The 22,498-nt window shown below is 32.8% G+C and overlaps 1 protein-coding gene across 1 annotated transcript; it reads left to right on the top strand.

The window, feature by feature from the left end:
- The first annotated feature begins 1,026 nt into the window (after window positions 1–1,026).
- Window positions 1,027–21,593, top strand: LOC114738296 (TMV resistance protein N-like). The gene is made up of 6 exons (XM_028926335.1): window positions 1,027–1,517; window positions 5,808–6,918; window positions 7,030–7,308; window positions 7,425–9,319; window positions 15,485–15,718; window positions 21,101–21,593. Exons 1-6 carry the CDS (start codon window positions 1,060–1,062, stop codon window positions 21,591–21,593), a joined length of 4,470 nt encoding a protein of 1,489 aa, XP_028782168.1. The 5' UTR covers window positions 1,027–1,059.
- The last annotated feature ends 905 nt before the right edge of the window (window positions 21,594–22,498 follow it).

Raw genomic sequence — 22,498 nt, forward strand, 5'->3', positions numbered from 1 at the left:
TCTACTTTCTACACCGATTGTGACACTAATTTTTTTTAAAAAAAATGAATTTGACATTACCTTTTTATACGGGCCGCAAGCAGAACCAATTTAGAAAGTTATAAATTTTTTAAACAAATTAAATAATTTAAATTAGTTATATACTCTGGTTGTTAATTTAACTGGTGAAGAAAGTGTTTATTGCCATTGGTCGAGAAATTAAAGTCAACTGTCTTACATATCATTCAGGAAAATTTCACTAATCATACTTTTAACACCTCCCTCCCTGACAATTGGTGTAAAAACCCGTTATAAAAATGCTATTTTGCACCGGTGAATGGCACAAAAATAAGCACTCATTCATTAATGTGTTAAGGTAATATTTGCTTTGAAAATAATCCATGAAAGTGATACACTATTGCGTGTTGAATAGTACCAATATAATTGGTAGCAAGATTGTCAAATTCACAATTTCAAACAAATTCATAATAAGGATGTAAATTTTTCAGATCGATAGTAAACTCATAAGAGTTTATCTTTATAAATAAATAGTTATAAAAAGCATATTATTAAATTGTTAAAATACAAAAAATAGCAGCGATTTAATTTAAATATATTTCATATTCAAATTATTAAATTTTTTTGGAATAAAAATAGTTATATTATAAAGTAGAAAATGAAATGTTCAAAATATAAGGTTTAATATGAGTTTAACTTGGTAGAAACAATAAATTCAGAGAATCAACTCACGAGTTTAGCCAAGTTAATTTATAGTTAGCATGAGTTTAAGAACTAGTTGATTATAATTTTGTAAGATAGAAATATAAAAATGGTAAATTCAGAGAATTAACCACGAGTTTGACAATAATAATTGGTAGACGACTTTGACGAAGTCTCACACTTGTCCTGCCAGTCATAAGTCATGGCGGGATTAAGAAGCATTCATGAACCGACAATGTTCACGCAGGCCCATCCTTTTGCATATAAGCACCAAAAACCAATGATCCCTTCTGGATCTACCTCCTATAATCACTATTCCGCGTCTTCAATTCATTCTTCTGAGCAAACCCACAATTTGCAATGAACTCAACAGTGCCCCCATGGAAGTACCATGTCTTCTTGAGCTTCAGGGGAGAAGACACCCGCAATAGCTTCACAGGTCACTTACATGCTGCTCTTGAACGAAGAGGTATCATAACTTTCATAGATGATGAACTTAGTAAAGGAGAAGATATCTCCCAAGAACTCCTCCAAGCCATTGAAGAATCTCTCGTCTCCATTGTTATTCTTTCCCCAAGCTATGCTTCTTCTCGTTGGTGTTTGGCTGAACTCCAAAAGATTCTTGAATCCAAGCGATCTTTGGGAAGAGAAGTCGTTCCAGTGTTCTTTAACATAGATCCATCTCATGTGAGACATCAAAGAGGTGCCATTGGAGATGCCTTTAAAAGCCACAGGGAGAGATTTGCTGACAAGGTCCAAGGATGGAGAGATGCTTTGCGTGAAGCTGCAAATATATCAGGCTACGACTGCAACCACCGGCAAGTTTTATTTTGTTCCCCAAGTTACTTTTGATCACTTTACTTAATTTTTGCACAAGCTCCTCCATCCATTTAGAGGTAGTCGTAAGACCCAAGCCCGTTAAAATTATGCTCAGTCCGATCCTAAAAAGATAGCCTGAAAAATAATTGGACATTTTCAGGCCAGGCAGGGTATTGAGCAAGTTATGCCACCTACCCATTTGGCCCTACTAGAGTTTACATATATAATTGTATTTAATATATATGCAGTATACATAGTTGGTAGAATTAAATATTTCAAGATTTAAGTTGTTGACATATTCAAGAAACAAAAAACTAGACCAGTCAATAAACTGATTGTGTACTGATTCAAGAGTTAATAGGTCAGATCGGAGTTAGATCAGAGTTAAATCGATAATAATTATGAAATTATGTAAAAAAGATCATGTAATTTAATTAAAATATGTAAAAAAATTCATATTCTAATTATGAAAAAATACAAGTTAATCTTTTTATTTTTTTTCTTTTCTTTTTATTCTCTCCCCTTTTCATAACCCATTAAATTTTACCCTTTGGTTTTATTTTTTTTTAACCTTTTTTCTTGTCAGATTTACATTTTCACTTTTACTTCTTATTCTCTCGCCTTATCTCCTACGTAAACACTCGACATGTTTTACCTTTTCTCCACTCCTTTCTCCTTCCACACTCATCCATCAAATCATGTTATTTGGTTTTTGTTTTCCTCATTTCCCCGTGCATGCTAACTCTTTTATCTCCTTTCTCTCTCCCTCCCTCCCAAAGGCTCCCCTCTTTTCTCTCTTCCTCCTTCCCTTTAATCAGCATCAGGGTCTCTTTCTTCTCCCCTCTCTTTCTCCTTTCCTTCCATGAGCAACATGGGTCTTCCTTTCAATACTGAGATGAAGATATAGCAGTGACAGTCATAGAGTGCGAATGACGACTATGAAGCCATAAATGAAGAGTGAAAAATGACTATGAGCACCAACAAAGTTAGATTGGAAGACTGAGCTTAAAACCGGCAAACAGGCAAATTAATATGGAGTTTCTTTCCTTCTTTCTTCTTTTCATTTTTCCTCCAGATGATTGATCAAACTTGGGTGTTTTTTATAAAAAATAGAGCCATGTTGTTTTTGTCCAATATGAGGGGCAAAATAATTAAACCGGGTAACCCACTCCGACCGGTGGTTACCCAGTTTAACACTAGTTTTGAGCGGGTTAACTGGGTCAACACTGGTTCAAACTTTGACCAGTACACCTGCTAAGCTAGACTAGATACTAAGCCAGTTCATCAGTTTTCTGGTTGAATTAGTTGGTTCGATCTAATTTTTTCTTCCATGGACATATTTGATCATGGCTTTTGTGTGAAGACCTATCAAGTTGTGTTTGATTATGTAATTATAAGGAGCTATGAAATGATAGATAGATATGTAGATTTGTAGTATAGTGTTTATATTTATTCTCTTGAAATATTTGAACTTCTGGAATTGTAAATGTATTTATAATCCAAAATATTATTTATTAAGTCTAACCATGAAGATCTTCACATAATATGAAAGAGGTATTAGTATTTGGGCAAGGATCCATCTTACTCAGCCTAGCACAGCCTTGCCTGCAATTACTTGGGCTTTCAATGGGTAGGGTTGAGTATTGGGCTGCATAATGTAGCTCGTTCATCTTTCAGGCAAGGGTCTCGCCCCACCCTATGTGCAACCCTACATTCATCCTTTATCTTACCCAATATTTCTTTTATTTTTCAACTTATTTCTGATTAGTTTCCCCTTCTTGCTAGGCCAAATTGTACTTTCGAAAATATAACTTTGAAAAAAATATTACGAAGCATTTTTGATATCTTGTTGGATAAAATAGTTTATATACGGAGCACTTTTAAAATATGTTTTACGAATTAACCATCATAAATTTAAATATTTTGAAGGATAATGTTTTTCCGATCAGAATATTTCGAACTATCATTTTATCAATTATTATGATGTTTTATTGTGACAATTTTTTTTCTTTAATATATCCTTACAAAGCATTAATTACATAAATATTGAGCATATACAAAATTAGGCCATCATTATTCCATGTGGTGATGATAATATGAAAAGCAATACAGGCAACATTTCTCATATAGTTTTGCATATATTTTTTTGGGGCACAAACAAAATATTTCGAGTACACATCTGAATTCTTCTGAAAGCATATACTCCCTCCATTATCAATATACGTGGATAAAAGGAATAATTCGGAACGACTTTGTGTTATCAAATATGAGGTATAAAATAGAGTTCTATAAATATTTAATGATATCTTTCCCAAAATCCACTAAAAAAATACTTAAAACTATTGAATCAATTTCGACTCCACATTTTCCCATGCATGTGGATTGTGGAGTAATGGCGAGAAAAATAGGAAAAATTTTCAAACACTAACTCCATTTAATACTACCTCCGGTCCTTAATATAAGAGTTTTTTAATAGCTAATTATGTCCTAAATATAAGATCTCAATCTACTTTGTCTCTCATAGTTATCTATTTTTTTAAAAATAGTCTTCGTAGTAATTGTACATATTAAAAGCCTAGCTGATACAAATAATTAGCAAGGGTATTCTAGGAAAGATACTACTTATTTATTATAAATAACTAACTTACTTAACTTCCTTAATTTACTTAATTCGTCAACTAGTTTTTATATTAAGGATAAAAGGTTACAGTGTTTATTGATGTGTGCATCATAGTACTTGTACCTTAAATTTGATAAGGGACGGGGTGTTTTAGTTAACCCATGCATTGTAAAAATAATTTTTAAATAAAATATAAATATGTTAGAAGAAGTTTTGATCCCACCGGTTAGGGGCTAGTTCGTTTAAGATTAAAAAGATTTGATTTTAGTTCCGATAAACATGAGAAAGTTGTTAGAAATATAAGGGGTTGTTGGAAGAATTTAAACTACATATATGAGCCATGTGGGGTAAAAAGTTATTTTGATAAGCTATTTGAAGAAGTATGAACGACAACAAAAATATTATTTCATTAAGTTGGTTGGCTACATATATGGATCGCACCCGAGGTATCATTGTGGTCTATCAATAACCAAATATTTGAATAGATTGTTAACCGAAAAATCTTTCCCAAATAATTGCATTCTTTTTTATATTCTTCTATCATTTTTCAAAAGACTCCATAATGTTTGATCAGTGCTCCTCACTAAGGCATTCAATATCCTTTTTTGTATGTGTCCGTACCACCTCTAAAGATTATCTACTTTTTTCTATTCAATAGGTGAAACTCCAAATCTGCCACATATATGTTCACTATGAATCTTACAATGTATACATTTTGTCTTGCTTCTACTCAAATGAAAACTCTTTGACTCTAGAATCCTTTTCTGTAGCCTAAATTTAGAGTTAATCTCTTCTTTAGACTAAGCTAAAAGAACTACACCATCAGCAAAAAGCATGCATTTAGGAACTTTTTCTTTGATAAGCTTATTTAGAACGTTTAGGACTATACTAAACAAATAAGGGCTGAAAGATGATATTCCCTGATGTGGGCCAATCCTTTGAGGAAAATTCCTTGTCTCACCTCTAGGCATTATAACACTAGTTGTTATCCCTTTATACCTATCTTTTATAACTTTAAATGCATGCGCCACACATAGTTTTCTTTGCAAATGCTTCAAAAGTACGTCCTTGGCATGTGGTCATAAGCTTTTGTTTTTGTATTTTTTTACCAAATCAATGAAAACCATATGCCAATCTATCCCTTTGGTTCAACACTTTCCCGCTAACCCTCATAGTAAATAAATTGCTTTTATTGTAGTCTTTTTTGGCATGGACCCAAATTGACTTGAAAAAATGCAAGTATCCAACGTCATGCTATGTTCAATTATATTTTCTCACAATTTCATTGTATGCCTTATAGGCTTAATCTCTCTGGAACTTGCACAATTCTGCATATTCCCTTTATTCTTGTAAATAGGGACCACAGTAAATTTCCTCTGGTCATCAGGAATTTTTCTGGGGAGTAAAATCTCATTAAATAGATTTGAAAGCCACAGCACACCTTGCTTGGACATTTTCAAACTTCAATAATTAAGGACACCAACAACTTTATTATTTTACATTTTCTTAAGAGCTTTAACCTTGTACTCAGCAATGAAACGACATACATGTGCTCGCCTTCTCTAGTTGTCAAATCCTCCAACTCATGCGTTTAAAAACTAAAAATATATCGAACAGAACTCTCACGGGTATACTAAATAACCATTTGATTATTCCTTTCTTCGTGTAGGCATGAAGCAAAACTCATTGAAGAAATTACAGCAGAAGTATGGGCAAAAGTACACCCTAAATTACCATATTGTTTCAACAATGAGCTTGTTGGCATTGAATCAAGAGTAGAAGCAGTGAATTCACTGTTAGAGATTGGATTATGTGATGTTCGCTTAATCGGAATATGGGGCATGATTGGTGTTGGAAAGACAACTCTTGCAAGAATCATCTATGAGAGAATATTTCGCCAATTTGACGTCAGCTGTTTTCTTGCAAATGTGAAAGAAAGCTCTGAGGCCAATGGTTTGGTAGCTTTGCAAAGAAAACTTCTTTCCAAAATTAAGATACAAGCCATAGAAGTTGATGATACATATGAGGGAAAGAATATAACAAGAAACCTGCTATGCAATAAAAGAGTTCTAGTTGTCTTGGATGACGTAAGTGAAATAAACCAATTAGAGAACCTCTGTATAAAGCAAGCTTGGCTGGGTCCTGGGAGTAGAGTAATCGTGACAACTCATAATATGCATGTATTGATAGAGCATGGAGAATTTCAAATTTATGAGGCTGAACTGTTAAACAATGAAGAATCTCTCCAACTCTTCTGCAAGAAGGCTTTTAAAAGGGATGAACCTATAGAAGGTTATTCGGAGCTGTGCACAGACATCATCCACCATGCTGAGGGCCTTCCTTTAACTCTTGAAGTGCTGGGTTCTTATTTTTGTGGAAGAAGTGAACTTGAATGGAAAGAAGGTTTGAAGAAGATTAAAAAGTTTCCACCAAGCAATATTCTAAAGAGGCTTAGAATCAGTTATGATGCATTAAGTGATACGGAAAAGAAAATATTTTTAGATGTTGCTTGTTTGTTCAAGGGAATGATCAGAGACCAAGTGACACAAATATTTGAAATATGTGGTGATCTTTATCCAACGCTTGGAATAAGAGAACTTGTTGAGAAATGCTTGTTGACAGAATATTATAGTAATGATGGTGCATGTCGTTTGGGTATGCACGATATCCTTCAAAAATTGGGCAGAAGTATTGTTGTAGAGGAATCACCTAATGATGCTGGCAGACGTAGCAGACTATGGTCATTAGAAGATATTGATCATGTCATGTCAAAAAACAAAGTAAGTAGCTTTAATTTAGAGATGCCATAAAGTTTAGTAAGATATAGAATTTGTATTGATCAATATAATTCCTTTTTTACAATATAACATTGAATTTTTTTCGTTTTGTAGGGCACTGGTTTGGTAGAAATTATACATCTTCAATCACCTATGCCATATGAAGCGAGTTGGGACCCAGAAGCATTCTCTGCGATGCGTAGCCTTACTATACTCATCATATCATGTGATGTGTACCTTCCTCGAGGTCTCAAATTTCTTCCCAGTTCATTAAAATTTCTTGATTGGAAGGCTTATCCCTTGAAATCTTTGCCCCATTGTGCTCATCTTGATGAGCTTGTGCTCCTTAGAATGCATCATAGCAAGATCACACAAATTTGGGGGAGTACACAAGTAAGAACTGTTGTTTTTTTCCCCCCCCCCCCTTTTTTGGTGTTGCCGTATGAAATTTAGGTCAATCTTTTCTCTAGGAAAGCTAATCCATTTTAACTATTATTTTTTGGGGGCAGATGTCAAAAAGGTTAAAGTTCATTGATTTAAGCTATTCTGAAGATTTCGTACGAACTCCTGATTTCTCGATGCTACCCAACCTTAAGCAATTAATTCTTGAAGGTTGCGCAAAACTCACTGAAGTTCACCCATCACTTGGACAACATAAGAAACTTGTTGTGCTGGATTTGAAAGATTGCAAGAATCTTAAAGCTCTTCCAACTAGAATGGAAATGGACTCACTGAATAAATTGATCCTTTCAGGGTGCTTGAAAATTAAAAAACTTCCAGAGTTTGGGAAAAATATGAGCAACCTGTTGGTTCTTGATGTGAAAAATTGCAAAAGTCTAGTTTGCCTCCCAAGTTCTACTTGTAACTTGAAATCTCTAAAAACTCTCATTATTTTAGGTTGCTCAAAATTTTCCTTGTTGCCAGAAAATTTGAATGAAAATAATTGTCTAGAGGAGCTTGATTTGAGTGAAACTGCTATTAGAGAAATACCTTCATCCATCATTGGCCTACAAAATTTGAAGCTATTATATTTGAAAGGATGTAAAGGTCTAAGTTCAAGATCCAATTCATTAGCAATGAGCTTGCTTTCCCCAATTCAAGAGGTGTTTGGGTTGCATTCTGAAGCTCCCAGAAGATCCTTGTTTTTTTCTTTCATCTCAAGTCTAGCAACTTTGAAGGAATTGCGTTTAGATGACTGTAACCTGAGAGTTGGATCAATTCCAGATGAACTTGGCTGCTTAACATCATTGGAGTTACTTGTTCTAAGCGGAAATGATTTTGGCGGCAATGGATCTACTGATAATTGGATACTTCCTCCTTCATTCTCACGTCTTTCTTCATTGAAGTATTTATACATATGTAAGTGTAATCTCAATGATGGTTCAATTCCTAATGACCTTAATAGCTTATCAGCATTGGAAAAACTTGGTTTGTTAGGAAACAATTTCACACATATACCTGCTGGTTGTATATCTAACCTCTTGCGTCTGCATACTCTTCATTTGAGTCACTGCCCACGGCTCAGGTGTTTGCCAAATCTTCCACCAAATTTACGACGTATAGATACTGTTGCCTGTCATTCAATGCAACCTTTGTCATTTCCAGAGTTACTATTGAAGTGCATTGCTTTCGCAAATGGTTTTGTGGAATCTTTTCCTCATATGCACACAAATAACGTGAGATTTGCCATCTGGTGGGTTCTGGGAAGTGAAATCCCATCATGGTTCCACAATCAAGACTTTCAATACCTTCATAAAATTGATGGGTTTCAAGATAACCATGTTGTCCGAACTTCTGAGGAAGAAATCTCAGATCAAAGTTTTCGCGAAATTAAGAACGGTGGTTTTTTACACGCTGATTCCATTGTGTCAATGGAAGTAGATATCAATGATTTTCGTGGTTCAAGTGAAAGTTGCGGAATTTCTCTTTGCATTGTTCTACAAGATATGGACCTTGATGATGTGTTTGATCTTTTATACCTTAAGATGACTTGTAGAGCTTCAGCAGATGAATTCTTCAAAGAAGAGATACGATGGCGTGTTTCTTTTGAAGGCCATTCCCACCAAATTTTCATCATGTACTTGCCCCTAAGCAATTTTGCAGCTGATTGCAACAAGATTGAAGTCATATTTTACACTACTCGAATTATGCGCGAAGACATGGAAGCAGAATTGGATGTGAAAGCTGACTGTGGAGATCATGGCAAGTTTATAACAAGCAAGTGTGGCTGGCGAGTGACACGAAAGGAAGATGTAGAAGAATGGCTCAGAAAAATCCAACAATGCAGCAGTACCGGTGAAAACAAGGAAATCCTTTCCCAAGAATCTGTTCGTGGAAGAAAGAGATACCATGAAGGGGAAGATCAGCAAGGAGAAGTCACTGTTAGTGATGTGGAAACTGAAACGTATTCAGCTCGACGGAGAAAATTTAACTGGTTTTCTTGATTGGTAAATCACTATATAAGCCCACTTTATTTTATAATGATACCTTGTATTAATTCAAGCTACAATGCACACATACACTTATTAAATGATTGTGTGTGTGATTTAACTCAATGAAACTTTTGACTAGATTTTCATTTGAGTGATGTAACAGCATTTTAATGTTATTGATTGTGATTTCTTACTGGTGTGTTGATCTATGCTTGCACACTCACAATGGTTCGTCTGTTTGATAATTTGTTTCATGATGTTGTGGATATATAAACGGGAAGTAGTGTTTGTTATGGTGTTATGCATTTATCAAATATATATGCATTGTCACAAGTAAAAAAGAAAAATAAAAATCAGATGACAAAAAGTTTCCTTAGAAAATATATTACAATGATGGGCTCAAATGATCAGAAGCACGTCTTGCACTTTTCTTTTTGTGGTTTTAGTTGGGTTTGTGGGTAAGAGATTCTTTTGGTCTTGTAAATATCTTTGATTTCCTTGTGTTTCAGGGTGCAAAGTTGAAGAATGCTATTTTGAAAATGATCCAAATCTTAAAAGGACTTGTCTTCAAAATGAAGTACGCTGATCTAGTGACATGCATTTTAATTTTCATTGAGAAATTGTTTCCCTTTCTTTGAAAGGATTAACAGTGTCAAAATGTGAATGAGATCATGCATTTGAGAATTCTATTTCCCAGTGAAGATGATCTTGATGTTATGATAAATACAAAATATATACATCTCATATATTAAATATACCCTCAAAAGCTCTCTATTCCTTAGGAATCTGATGCAGCTAGCATGAATTTTTCTGTTTCCTACATTATCTGATGCAGTTAGACATAATATTGTTCAAATTAATTATATTATATCCGACTGTCGTCGTAGAAATATTCTAAACTGTAGTCCAATATAATGTACCTTTTGTCCTAAATCATATGATTTCCAGTTCAAGCTGCACAACTTTTCACTGTTGCTTGATACTGTGATTTCATATGGTTTGCAGTCAATTAAAGCGTTATACACTTTTGCTTTAATTTCAGTCCCAGTCATTGAAATATGAATTAAATTTATTCCCATTTGTTCTTCCAAAAATATTTATATATAATTAAGGAGTAAAACAATGTAACTAGTAAATGACTATTATAATATACACACATACATGTCTATAGGTGTGTATGTATATTTATGAGGATAAGATCAATCTTGCATTGATATATAAATTAACGCAAATTAGTAATGGAGATTAAATTTAGAGGCACTACAAAAAAAAATTAATTTTCAGCCACACTAAAAGTCAAAAAGTCATCGATTGTTGGAACTTATCAACCACGACAAAAGAGGCACTTCGTCTGTGCCATGTGTCTCCACCTTCATGTGTCACGTCACTAACTGGATATTATCACCTAACCTTCTTCTTCTGCGTTCCTTCTTCTTACCATTGAGTGGAATAAATCTGATAATAATTATTGTAAATCATATATAAATAATAGTAATAAAATAATGAAAGCGACAAAAAAAGTTACTGCAGAAGGTGTCCTTTAGCAGCGATTATTAAGTATTATTAAATGATATTATTGTTATTAAATATTTATATTTAATTTTCTATTTGATTAAAATACTTATCTGTAATATTCATTTTGTATAAAAAACTATAATTCATACAATATTATTTGTGTTATATTTTTTATTTCTAATTATTTAAGCTATTACATTATTTATTTTAATATTTACATTTATAATTATGAATATGAAAATAGTATATAAAAAATAATAAAAATTTAATTATAAATTTTATTGTGATAAAAATTCAAACCTTCAGGCTGATAAAACTGCAATATTCTGATGCTCGTCTTTTTCTATATCTCTTGTTTGAGAGTGCCGTTGTGTTGGGTTATCCAAGTAGCTCTGACATTCTCTAAATTTTAGAATCATATTAATATTCTCTCTTACAAAAAAAAAAAATTTGCACAATTATCTACTCGGTTGTTTTGATTTCAGTGGTATTTCGGAAAAAGATATTAACATGCTGCTTCGATATTTTCCAACTCACTGTTTTTACTTTTTTGTTTTTAAATTTATCAAAATTATTTCATCAAATAGTCCTTAAGAAAAGTTGAAAACTCGGGCTGGATGTAGGTACGTAATGGGGTAAATCCACAATAAATCTCATTATTTGGACACACTAAAGCTCCATCCATAGTTTCTCTCTCAAGTTCTGCTTTGTGTTTTCTCATAGAAAGCTCTATTTTGTTGCATCAAAATTTCATGATAGGAATAGTTACATACTCCCCTTAGCTACTAATAACCTCCCGAAGTTCCTACAAATTCAACTTGTTTTAACACTTTTTTTTGGGTTTTAGAAGCTGATTGTGCAGGGTTATTCCCTTAAGGTAGTGTTTGGTTGGGGGGTTTTTGGAGGGGAGGAGAAGAGAGGGAGTGAGTGTGTTTGGTTGGGAGGAGGAGAGGGGAGGGGAAGTAAAATTTTTTGTCTTTTCTCACCCCTCCCCTTCTCCACCATCCCTCCCAAATCAGGGGGTTTTGGAGGGAAGAGAAATTTTTTGTATATCCTGACTAAATTACCCACGCTCACTTTTCAATATTCCAATTTTGCTCATCTGACTAAAGCATTTCTTTCCTTCTCTACCGTCGCTTTGTTCTTCTTTACACTCTGTATTAGTCATCGATCTCCTCCACAGGTTCGTGCTTATTGTTGCCTTCTATCCTTCTCTTGCTGCACAAGATCTCACTGTCTACCTGAGCTTTCTTTCCCCTTCGTCATCATCGTCATCTTCTTTTTCACTTTGCCAACGCTATTATCATCTTTGCTTTTGCGGGGTTGTTTCTACCTGCGATTCGCATCATTGTTGATGATGACAACGATGCAGCTTTTGATAAGGATCCTTAGCCAGCCGTCAATTATCCAACGTTGTAATCGAAAATCAGGATGAAGACTAGATGAAGATTTGTTGTGATTTTTGGAGATTTTCTGAATATTTTAAATTTTAAATTTTTTTTAATTTATATGTTAGCAGATTTCGTTGCTTATATGTTAGTTTGGATTTTGTTAAAATTTGGTGATAATGTGGATTTTTCCATAACTAACACCATCACTGGTTTACTATGACTAATATTATTTAAAATTAGTATTATCACACACCGTGAATAGAATCATAAAATATAATTTTGAATATGCATATAAATATAAATATAAACACATAAATATAAACATATAATTTTATATCTTAATTGTTATTTATGATTATATTTTATTAAATATTCTGTTAAGTTTAAAAAAATTACTGATTTAAAAACTACTTAAAAAGGAGATAAAATTGTTCATATAAAAATATTTCCCTTCCCCTCCCCTCTTGAAACAAACAAAACAACGTTGAAATTTCTCACCTCATCTCTCCTTTATTAAAATCTCTCTCCTCCCCTTCCTTTCGTTGAACCAAACTCACCCATAATAAGAGTAATTTGCATTTATCACATGTAAGAGAGGTAATTGGTTTTTTTTTAAAATTGATAAATTAAGAAATAATAATTCTGATATAAATATTATAATAAAAGAATAAAGGAGTCTAAATATAAAGATAAGGGCATATTTGTCAATTTATAATTACCGTCCCTCCCCTCCCCTTATGAATCAAACAAGGAATCTCCCCTCCCTTCCCCTCTCCTCCAACCAAACCAAACCCATAACCTTCCCTCCCCTTCGTTTAATTCCCCTCCCCTCCCCTCCCTTCATTGAACCAAACAATGCCTAAAGCTAGAAAATATAGCTTGAAAAAAGTAAACTTTGATTTATGCTAGTAATTGGGGATTATTTATGCAATGCTTCTAAGATTCTTGTTGCAGGAAATAGCAAAAGCTAGAAGATGAATGACAAGGGGAAAGATTCAACCAATTTTGGTTGATCAGAGAAAGATCGAGGACCCAAAGCGAGGAAAGATGGAAGACCAAAGCGGCACCTGAAGCAACCCGCTGCGGCGTCTCCAACAGAAAGGAAGGAGAAGTATTCTATATAAGGTGCCACAGTGCTTGTCTATACCCACCGCAGCTCCCAGTCCTTCCCGAGGAGCTTGCCATTCTGTAATAGGCGTGCCGCAGTGCCAGTCCATATTCGTCGCAGTGCCTAACCCTTTCCAACACTTTCCCCTTCTATGTAATCCATCATAGCAGATGAATATTATATCTGCCATGGAGTTTATCCTCTCACAGCTGTGCATTTTGCATTTGTAACTTAAAAATTAGGGCATATAAGAGGGGGCACTCATGATTTTCAACAAACCTGGACTTGGGGGCTTATTTGGAGGTGTTCTCTGCTAGGGTTTGGTGGTTTTGAAACTTGGGAACATTGGGCTTGAAGTTGCAAGAGATTGGAAGCTTCTTCCTTCATTTCCTTTGGTTTTCTTCTCCTCTTCTCCTTTGTTTCTATTATGGCTGTGAAATGTCTATGTATTTGTAGCTCTTTGCTAGACATATGTAGCTAGAGTAGTCATTCTAGGGTTATTGGATTAAGACTTGTTTTAACTCTCTCTTTACTGTTAATGATAATGTTATGTTGTTTTTATCTTGAGTTTAATGCTTTCTTATGATTGGCCACTATTTGGAATGATTTGTTGATGGGTTGAAGCTTGACCAAGTTAAATCGATTTTTGAACTTGGGTAAAAACATGCTAGATTGGAAATTTATCCTATGAAATGGATGGTTTGTTGATAGAATAGAGATATATCTATTGATCTAGCATTGACAAAAAACGGTTTTGATTTTCAAAGTGTAATCTTTTCAAACAAAAGCAAGAGATTGTGAAGTTTTACTAAGATTGCAAAAACTTGATTTTGACTTGAGAGAACTTCATCAATATTTGTAAACCTTGGGCTAACTTAACTTATCATTAAACACTAAAGGAGACGTTACTAATCAAGTTTTATGAAGTATAATAGTGAGAGATAACCCTAGATCCTTATTTGTCTCAAAGTCAAGTTTATTTTATTTCAAGTTTAATCTTTGTTTTCAAAGTACATTAAACAACTTCATTTACAGTAATTATTTCACTTAACCTAATCAAGCATACAATTATGATTTTTAATTCATCTAGCCTTAGCCTTTGAGAGAATGATATTTTTCATACTACTTGCGACCCGTCCGCTTGTTGATAAGTTAATCGGTGAATAGCTACCAGCTAGTAAGTTTAGATGAATTAGACTTAAAGAAGGAAATACTCACTCTGGTTCAAAATATAAGCATTAAATAACTAGATAATGCAATTCAAAAAACCTGGTTAAAATTGATTGAATGACAATAAATATGTGAAAAAAATGCAACTTATTTTTCTAAAAAACCCTTATTTATGGACAGGGTAAGTGAGTGAGAGAATGAGTGTGAAAAGAGATGAGAGAGACATATAATTAATTAGAAGTAAAAATGAAAAAATGCATCAAATGATTAAACAAATCCAAATTGTAGTTAAAAAAAAAACCAAGCTGCTTTAAAGATTTGATGCTTATGTATTTTGAAGCAGAGGAATTAATATTCTAAGAATAAGAAGTAATTTCATATTGCTTACCAATAAGGAACGGTGGTTGCCAATGGTCAGACTTGCTGTGCCCGTCAAATTTTGGCTGCATGCGTGTGTGTTTGTATTTAATTTCTGACTGACACTGATTTACTTACAGCGAAATCAAAACAGAAAAAGCGGCAACTTGTTACTCCATACTATATTAAAAGTGGTCTCGCACTCACTTTCCAAACGAGACAAATTTAATCATTGACCAAAGTGAGATCGAAAGTTGCAAGTTTAAAGAATCTCCATCTTTTCTATTTCACTCTCTCCTTCCATTTTCTGATATCTATCCACAGTTCTTCCTATTTCTGAAGCAATCTGACTTTCGTCTTCCATGAACTCTACAATCTCGCCATGGACGTACCATGTTTTTTTGAGCTTCAGGGAGAAGACACTCGAAAAGGCTTCAGAGACCACTTACATGCTGCTCTGAAACAAAGGGGTATCATAACTTTCTTAGATGATAATCTCAACAGAGGAGAGAGGTTCTTTCTGATCAAATCCTCCAAGCAATTGATGAATCTCTCATCTCTCTTGTTGTTCTCTCTCAGAGTTATGCTTCTTCCAGTTGGTGTTTGGATGAGCTTGAAAGGATTCTTGAATCTAAAAGATCTTTGGGTAGAGAAGCTATCCCAATCTTCTGTAAGGTTCATCCATCTGATGTGCGTCGTCAAAGAGGTAGCTTTGGTCGTGCCCTTCAACAGCATGCTGAGAGATTTGCTGGAAACAAAGAGAAGCTGAAGAGGTGGAAAGACGCCTTCGAAGAAGTTGCAAATATATCTGGCTATGACTCTACGGATCAGTAAGTTCCTTATTGTTGTGATAGGCCTTTTAACAACTCAACATAGAATTAACATTACTAATCACTTAATAGTACTTCCTCCCATCCCAAATATGGTAGTTAAATAACTAATTTGTAAAAATTAAAAAAAAATTAGCTTAGTTAATTATTTGTAAAAAAAAATTTAATTTTTTCCAAAAGCACACCTTTTAATTATTTGCATTGAATACTTATACTTACGAAGAATAATATTATATAGAGCAAAATACTCTAGCTACCTTTTAAGTTTGTATCAATTATACAGACCTCTTTTTTATTTTAAAAACATATAGTTTAGTCTAATTAGTTAATACTGTTAGAAATATTCTAAAAAGATTCTAAAAATATCATTTTTAACTGAAATTTATATTAAAATAAATTTTATTTACTATTTTACACCTCATTCTAATAAATTCTTAAATTATATTTTTACCGTTACATAAATTTCATTCAATTAAGGCAAACATAAAAGACTTGGTTAAAAATTTAACTAATTTTTTGAATAAATATATATATACTTGATTAAATATGTTTATAAATTTTTGTAACAAAAATGTGTTTCAAAATTTTGAATTATAAATTTAAATAATTTATAAAATCTTTCAAACTTATAAACTTTATGACAAACAAAACCTACGTATTTGAAATATATTTTTACAATTTTAAAAGACAATCAAAATAAATAATTTCTACTGAATATGATAAAATATTAAAATAATAAAATTTTATGATTTGATCAAAATTAATAAATTTTATAACATGTTAAAATTTTTTTAAAAAATATGTATTAGAATTATTTTTTGATTTTATAAAAAAAATTTATTTAAAATATAAATGTCTAAATAATTATTAAGTTAACAGGGGGTTTTGGTAAAATAATAATTTAAAATCAAATTTAGCGATCAATTAACGGTTTGGGTGAATGAAAATAAAATTTTAAATATAATAGGAAGGTTTGTGTAACATTTGTCTTAATTTTAAGGAAGGTTTATATATTTTCAAAATGGAGGAGAATTGGTATATTTTACTCTATTATATATTGTTGAAGAAAGTTTGACACAGTAGTGTTAAAATCTCATAACTTTTGGTCATTCCGTCTTCTAACTCGTTTCTTATGCAACAGATCTTTCTCAAAACTTTTATTTTTTGGCCAGCCTTTCTCAAAACTCTTGTTCTATGCTATTGATTGAAGCAATATTTTGGACTTCAATTCAATTATAGTTTCGCAGCAAATACCCCAATTCGAGTAGGGCGGATGGATAATTCTGTGCGCGTGTGTACGTGCCTTTTTAATTTTTCACTGGACTCTTGAAGTTGTTTTTACTGTTTCGTAATGCCGCAAATAAAATACTCCTTCGTTATTTCATATAGGACTTATTTTACTATTTTGATTAAATTAAAAAAGTTAGTTAAGTTAAATAATAATCATAAATATAATATATGTTTTCCAAAATACCCTTAGAACTCCTTTAAAAAAACTAACATTTCAAAAAATATTTTAAATTATTTTATTAAAAATATAAAATGGTAGAATTGATATATGTGTGGAATTAATGAGTAATAAGTACTCACTCACTTTATAAAATATATATAAGTATTATTAATGAGTAATAAGTATTATTGTGGTATTTAATTATTTAATAGGGGTAATTTAGGAAAGAATTGGTAAATATAAGAGATAGGTCCTATATTTAGGAATAAGATTAACCTTCTAATTATTAAGGACCGGAGAAGTAACTTTCATACATTTAAATTCAAATTTTGAAACCGAAATTGCAAAATTAAATAATAAATATTTTTATTGATTATTAGTCAACTATTTTGACTATCTAATTTATTGCTAAAATTAGCCGCGCCAAGGAGAATCGGTGACCTCATCAATGGGCGGCACAAAATGAAAAATCTAACGATTTTGTATAATATCCTAATATGGTCAATAATAATTAAATGATGGCACCAAACGGTCCTTAATCACTCCTAACATTTAACCTTTGTTTTCATTGAGCTTAAGGAAGTACTATTAAAGTATATTTTGAGTTTTTTTTAACTTTATGCAATATTTCAATTTAGTCCCTTAATTTAAAAGGTATATTTTTAGTCATTTAACTCTAAAATTGTTAATAAGAAATAATGATATTAAAATCCTAAATGTTGATAAAATATTATCAAATGCTAATATATTGAGTTTAATTTTTAAAAAATAATAATTATACAAAAATCATCATTTAAGACTAAAAATTTTAAGGTTAAAGAATGAAAAATATATTTTTTAAAGTTAAGGACTAAACTGAAACATTATATGTTTACCAAGAAGAACGGATGAAATATATATGACGAGCGCGTTTTCAATCTAAGGTCACTTGATCATGAGAGTGTGGACGTAATTATACTAGATGCACACGGGGACACTACAATATTTTTATGAGAAAATTGGGATAAATTCCTTGTTGAGAAATTAATTAACAAATGGTCTCTAAAAGATTTTATGCAACCTAATTTTCCTTGTGTGCAACTTAACTTCCCTTCTCCTTTTACGTGCAATCATCTTCCCCATACCACATCTTTTTGTACAGCTAAACTTCGCTTGTATGTAATCCCTCTTCTTTTAGTACCAGTTTTTTTTTTTTTTTTTCATATGCAAATTAGTTTGTCGTGTCCAGATAACAAGTCTCATGCAACTTAGCTTCCTTTGTGCAACATATCATCCTAAAGACTATTTGCTAATTAATTTTTTAATGAGGGATGTATCCCCAATTTTCCCTATTTTTACTTTATGTTACTCGTTAAAAAATGTTGCCAAAAGGTAACCTTAAATTATAAGCAACGTTTTAAAAATTATAAATATTTCCAATGTCACCATGCACATGCTCCTCCATCCATTTAAAGGTGCTCATGAGGCCCAAAAGCCCACAATACCCACCTAAGCTGGTTAAAACTATGCTCAGCCTAATCTTAAAAAAGTAGCCTGAAAAATAATTGACATTTTCAGGCGAGGCAGGGTATTGAGCAAGGTATGCTACATACCCATTTGGCCCTACTAGAGTCTACATATATAATTCTATTTAATATATAATGTATATTCATTATATACAATTGTATTTAATATATATGTAGTATACATAGTTGGTAGAATTAAATCTTTCAAGATTTAAGTTGTTGAGATATTCAAGGAACAAAAAACTAGAATGGTCAATAAACTGATTGTGTGCTAATTCACGAGTTAATGGATTAGATGGGGTTAGACTGGAGTTAAATCGATAATAATTATAAAAATATGTAAAAAAAATAATGTAATTTAATTAAAATATGTATAAAAAAAATTCATGTTCTAATTATGAAAAAAATACAAGTTAATCTTTTTATTTTTTTTCTTTTTATTCTCTCCCCTTTTCATCACCCATTAAATATTACCTTTTGGCTTTGTTTTTTTACTTTTTTTTCTTGTCAGATTTACATTTTTACTTTTACTTCTTATTGTCTCTCCTTATCTCCTACGCAAACACTTGACATGTTTTACTTTTTCTCCACTCTCTTCTCCTGCCACACTTATCCATCAAATCATGTCATTTGGCTTTTGTTTTTCTTATCTCCCAATACATGCTTGCTCTCTTTTCTCCTTTCTCCCTCCCTCCCTCCGTCCCTCCCCAAGGCTGCCCTCTTTTCTTTCCTCCTCCTTCCCTTCAATCAACACCAAGGTCTCTTTCTTCTCCCCTCTCTTTCTTCTTTCTTTCCATGAGCAACATGAGTCTTCCCTTCAATATTGAGATGAAGATATAGCAGCAATAGCCATAGAGTGCGAATGACGGCTATGGAGAAAGAAATGAAGAGTGAAAACAATGACTACAAGCACCAGCAAAGTTTGATTGGAGGACTGAGCTTAAAACCGACAAATAGGCAAATAAATATGGAGTTTCTTTTCTTCTTTCTTTTTTTCATTTTTTGTCCAGATTATTGATCAGACTTTGGTTTTTTTTTGGGGTAAAAACTAGAGCCACATCATTTTGGTCCATTTTGAAGGGCAAAATAATTAAACCAGGTAACCCACTCCAACTGGTGGTTACCTAGTTAAACACCGGTTCGAACTATGACCAGTTCACCTATTAAGCAAGACTCGATACTAAGCTAGTTCATCGGTTTTGTGGTTGAACTGGTCAGTTTGGTCTGGTTTTTTTCTTCTATGGACATATTTGATCATGGCTTTTGTGTGAAGACCTATCAAGTTGTGTTTGATTATGTAATTATAATGAGATATGAAATGATAGATAGATATGTGGATTTGTAGTAGTGTTTATATTTATTCTCTTCAAATATTTTAAGTTGTGGAACTGTAAATATATTTATAATCCAAAATATTATTTATTAAGTGTACCCATGAAGATCTTCACATAATATGACAGAGGTATCACTATTTGGGCATGGAAGGCCATCTTACCTAGCCTAGCACAGTCCCGCCTGCAATTACTTGGGCTTTCATTGGGTAGGGTTGAGCATTGGGCTGCAAAATGTAACCCATTCATTTTTCGGGCAAGGCATCGGGTAAGGGTCTGGCCCACCTATGTGCAACCCTACCTCCATCCTCTATCTTACCCAATATTTCTGTTATTTTTCAACTTATTTCTGATTATTTTCCCCTTCTTGCCGGGCCAAATTGTACTTTCGAAAATATAACTTTGAAAAAAATATTACGAAGCATTTTTGATATCTTGATGGATAAAATAGTTTTTATACGGAGCCCATCATAAATTTAAATATTTTCAAGGATAATGTTTTTCCCATCAGAATATCTCGAACTATCATTTTATCAATGATTACGATGTTTTATTGCGACAAATTTTTGTCTTTAGTATATCCTTACCAAGCATGAATTACATAAGTATTGAGCATATACAAAATTATGCCATCATTATTCCATGTGTTGATAATAATATGAAAAGCAACACAGGCAACATTTCTCATATAGTTTTGTATATATTTTGATTTTGGGGCACAAACAAAATATTTCGAGTACACATATGAATTCGTCTGAAAGCATATACTCCCTCCATTATCAATATATATGTATAAAAGGAATAATTCGGAACGACTTTGTGTTATCAAATATGAGGAATAAAATAGAGTTCTATAAATATTTAATGATATCTTTCCAAAAATCCCCTAAAAAAAAATACTTAAAACTATTGAATCAATTCGACTCCCCATTTTCCCACGCATGAGGATTGTGGAGTAATGGCGAGAAAAATAGGAAAAATTTTCAAACACTAACTCCTTTTAATAGTACCTCTGGTCCCTAGTGTAAACTTTTTGAAGAAGTGAACTTTCATGAGTATACTAAATAACCATTTGATTATTCCTTTCTTCGTGTAGGCATGAAGCAAAACTCATTGAAGAAATTACAGCAGAAGTATGGGCAAAGGTACACTCTAAATTGCCATATTATTTCAGCAATGAGCTTGTTGGCATTGAATCAAGAGTAGACGCAGTGAATTCACTTTTAGAGATTGGATTACGTGATGTTCGCTTAATCGGAATATGGGGCATGACTGGTATTGGAAAGACAACTCCTGCAAGAATCATCTATGAGAGAATATTTTGCCAATTTGATGTCAGTTGTTTTCTTGCAAATGTGAAAGAAAGCTCTGGGGCCAATGGTTTGGTAGCTTTGCAAAGAAAACTTCTTTCCACAATCAAGATAAAAGGCCTAGAAGTTGATGATACATATGAAGGAAAGAATATAACAAGAAACCTGCTATGCAATAAAAGAGTTCTAGTTGTCTTGGATGACGTAAGTGAAATAAACCAATTAGAGAACCTCTGTATAAAGCAAGCTTGGCTGGGTCCTGGGAGTAGAGTAATGTGACCACTCATAATATGCATGTATTGATAGAGCATGGAGAATTTGAAATTTATGAGGCTGAACTGTTAAACAATGAAGAATCTCTCCAACTCTTCTGCAAGAAGGCTTTTAAAAGGGATGAACCTATAGAAGGTTATTCGGAGTTGTGTAGGTTATTCGGAGTTGTGTGCGGACATCATCCACCACGCTGAAGGCCTTTAACTCTTGAAGTCCTTGGTTCTTATTTTTGTGGAAGAAGTGAGCTTGAATGGAAAGAAGCTTTGGAGAAGATTAAAATGTTTCCACCAAGCAATATTCTAAAGAGGCTTAGAATCATTTATGATGCATTAAGTGATATGGAAAAGAAAATATTTTTAGATGTTGCTTGTTTGTTCAAGGGAATGATCAGAGACCAAGTGACACAAATATTTGAAATATGTGGTGATCTTTATCCAAAACTTGGAATAAGAGAACTTGTTGAGAAATGCTTGTTGACAGAATATTATAGTAATGATGGTGCATGTCGTTTGGGTATGCATGATATCCTTCAAAAAATGGGCAGAAGTACTGTTGTAGACGAATCACCTAATGATGCTGGCAGACGTAGCAGGCTTGGTCATTTGAAGATATTGATCATGTCGCGTCCAAAAACAAAGTAAGTAGCTTCAATTTAGAGATGCAATAAAGTTTGGTAAGATATAGAATTTGTATTGATCAATATAATTCCTTTGTTACAATATAATGTTGAATTTTTTTCATTTTGTGGGGCACTGATTTGGTAGAAGCTATACACATTCAATCACCTATGCCATATGAAGCGAATTGGGACCCTGAGGAATTCTCTATGATGCGTAGCCTTACTATACTCATCATATCATGTGATGTGTACCTTCCTCGAGGTCTCAAATTTCTTCCCAGTTCATTAAAAT

The sequence above is a fragment of the Neltuma alba genome, unplaced genomic scaffold (genome assembly GCF_004799145.2).
Source record: "Neltuma alba isolate B1F8T4 unplaced genomic scaffold, ASM479914v2 tig00013571_pilon, whole genome shotgun sequence".
NCBI lineage: Eukaryota > Viridiplantae > Streptophyta > Magnoliopsida > Fabales > Fabaceae > Neltuma > Neltuma alba.

Bases quoted from the DNA above. Each gene is read 5' to 3' on its own strand.
- LOC114738296 (XM_028926335.1), top strand. From the start codon at position 1,060: ATGAACTCAACAGTGCCCCCATGGAAGTACCATGTCTTCTTGAGCTTC. The intron at 1,518-5,807 runs GCAAGTTTTATT...TTCTTCGTGTAG, and splicing joins GGCTACGACTGCAACCACCG to GCATGAAGCAAAACTCATTG. The intron at 9,320-15,484 runs GTATTCAGCTCG...TGCTTCTTCCAG, and splicing joins AGTGATGTGGAAACTGAAAC to TTGGTGTTTGGATGAGCTTG.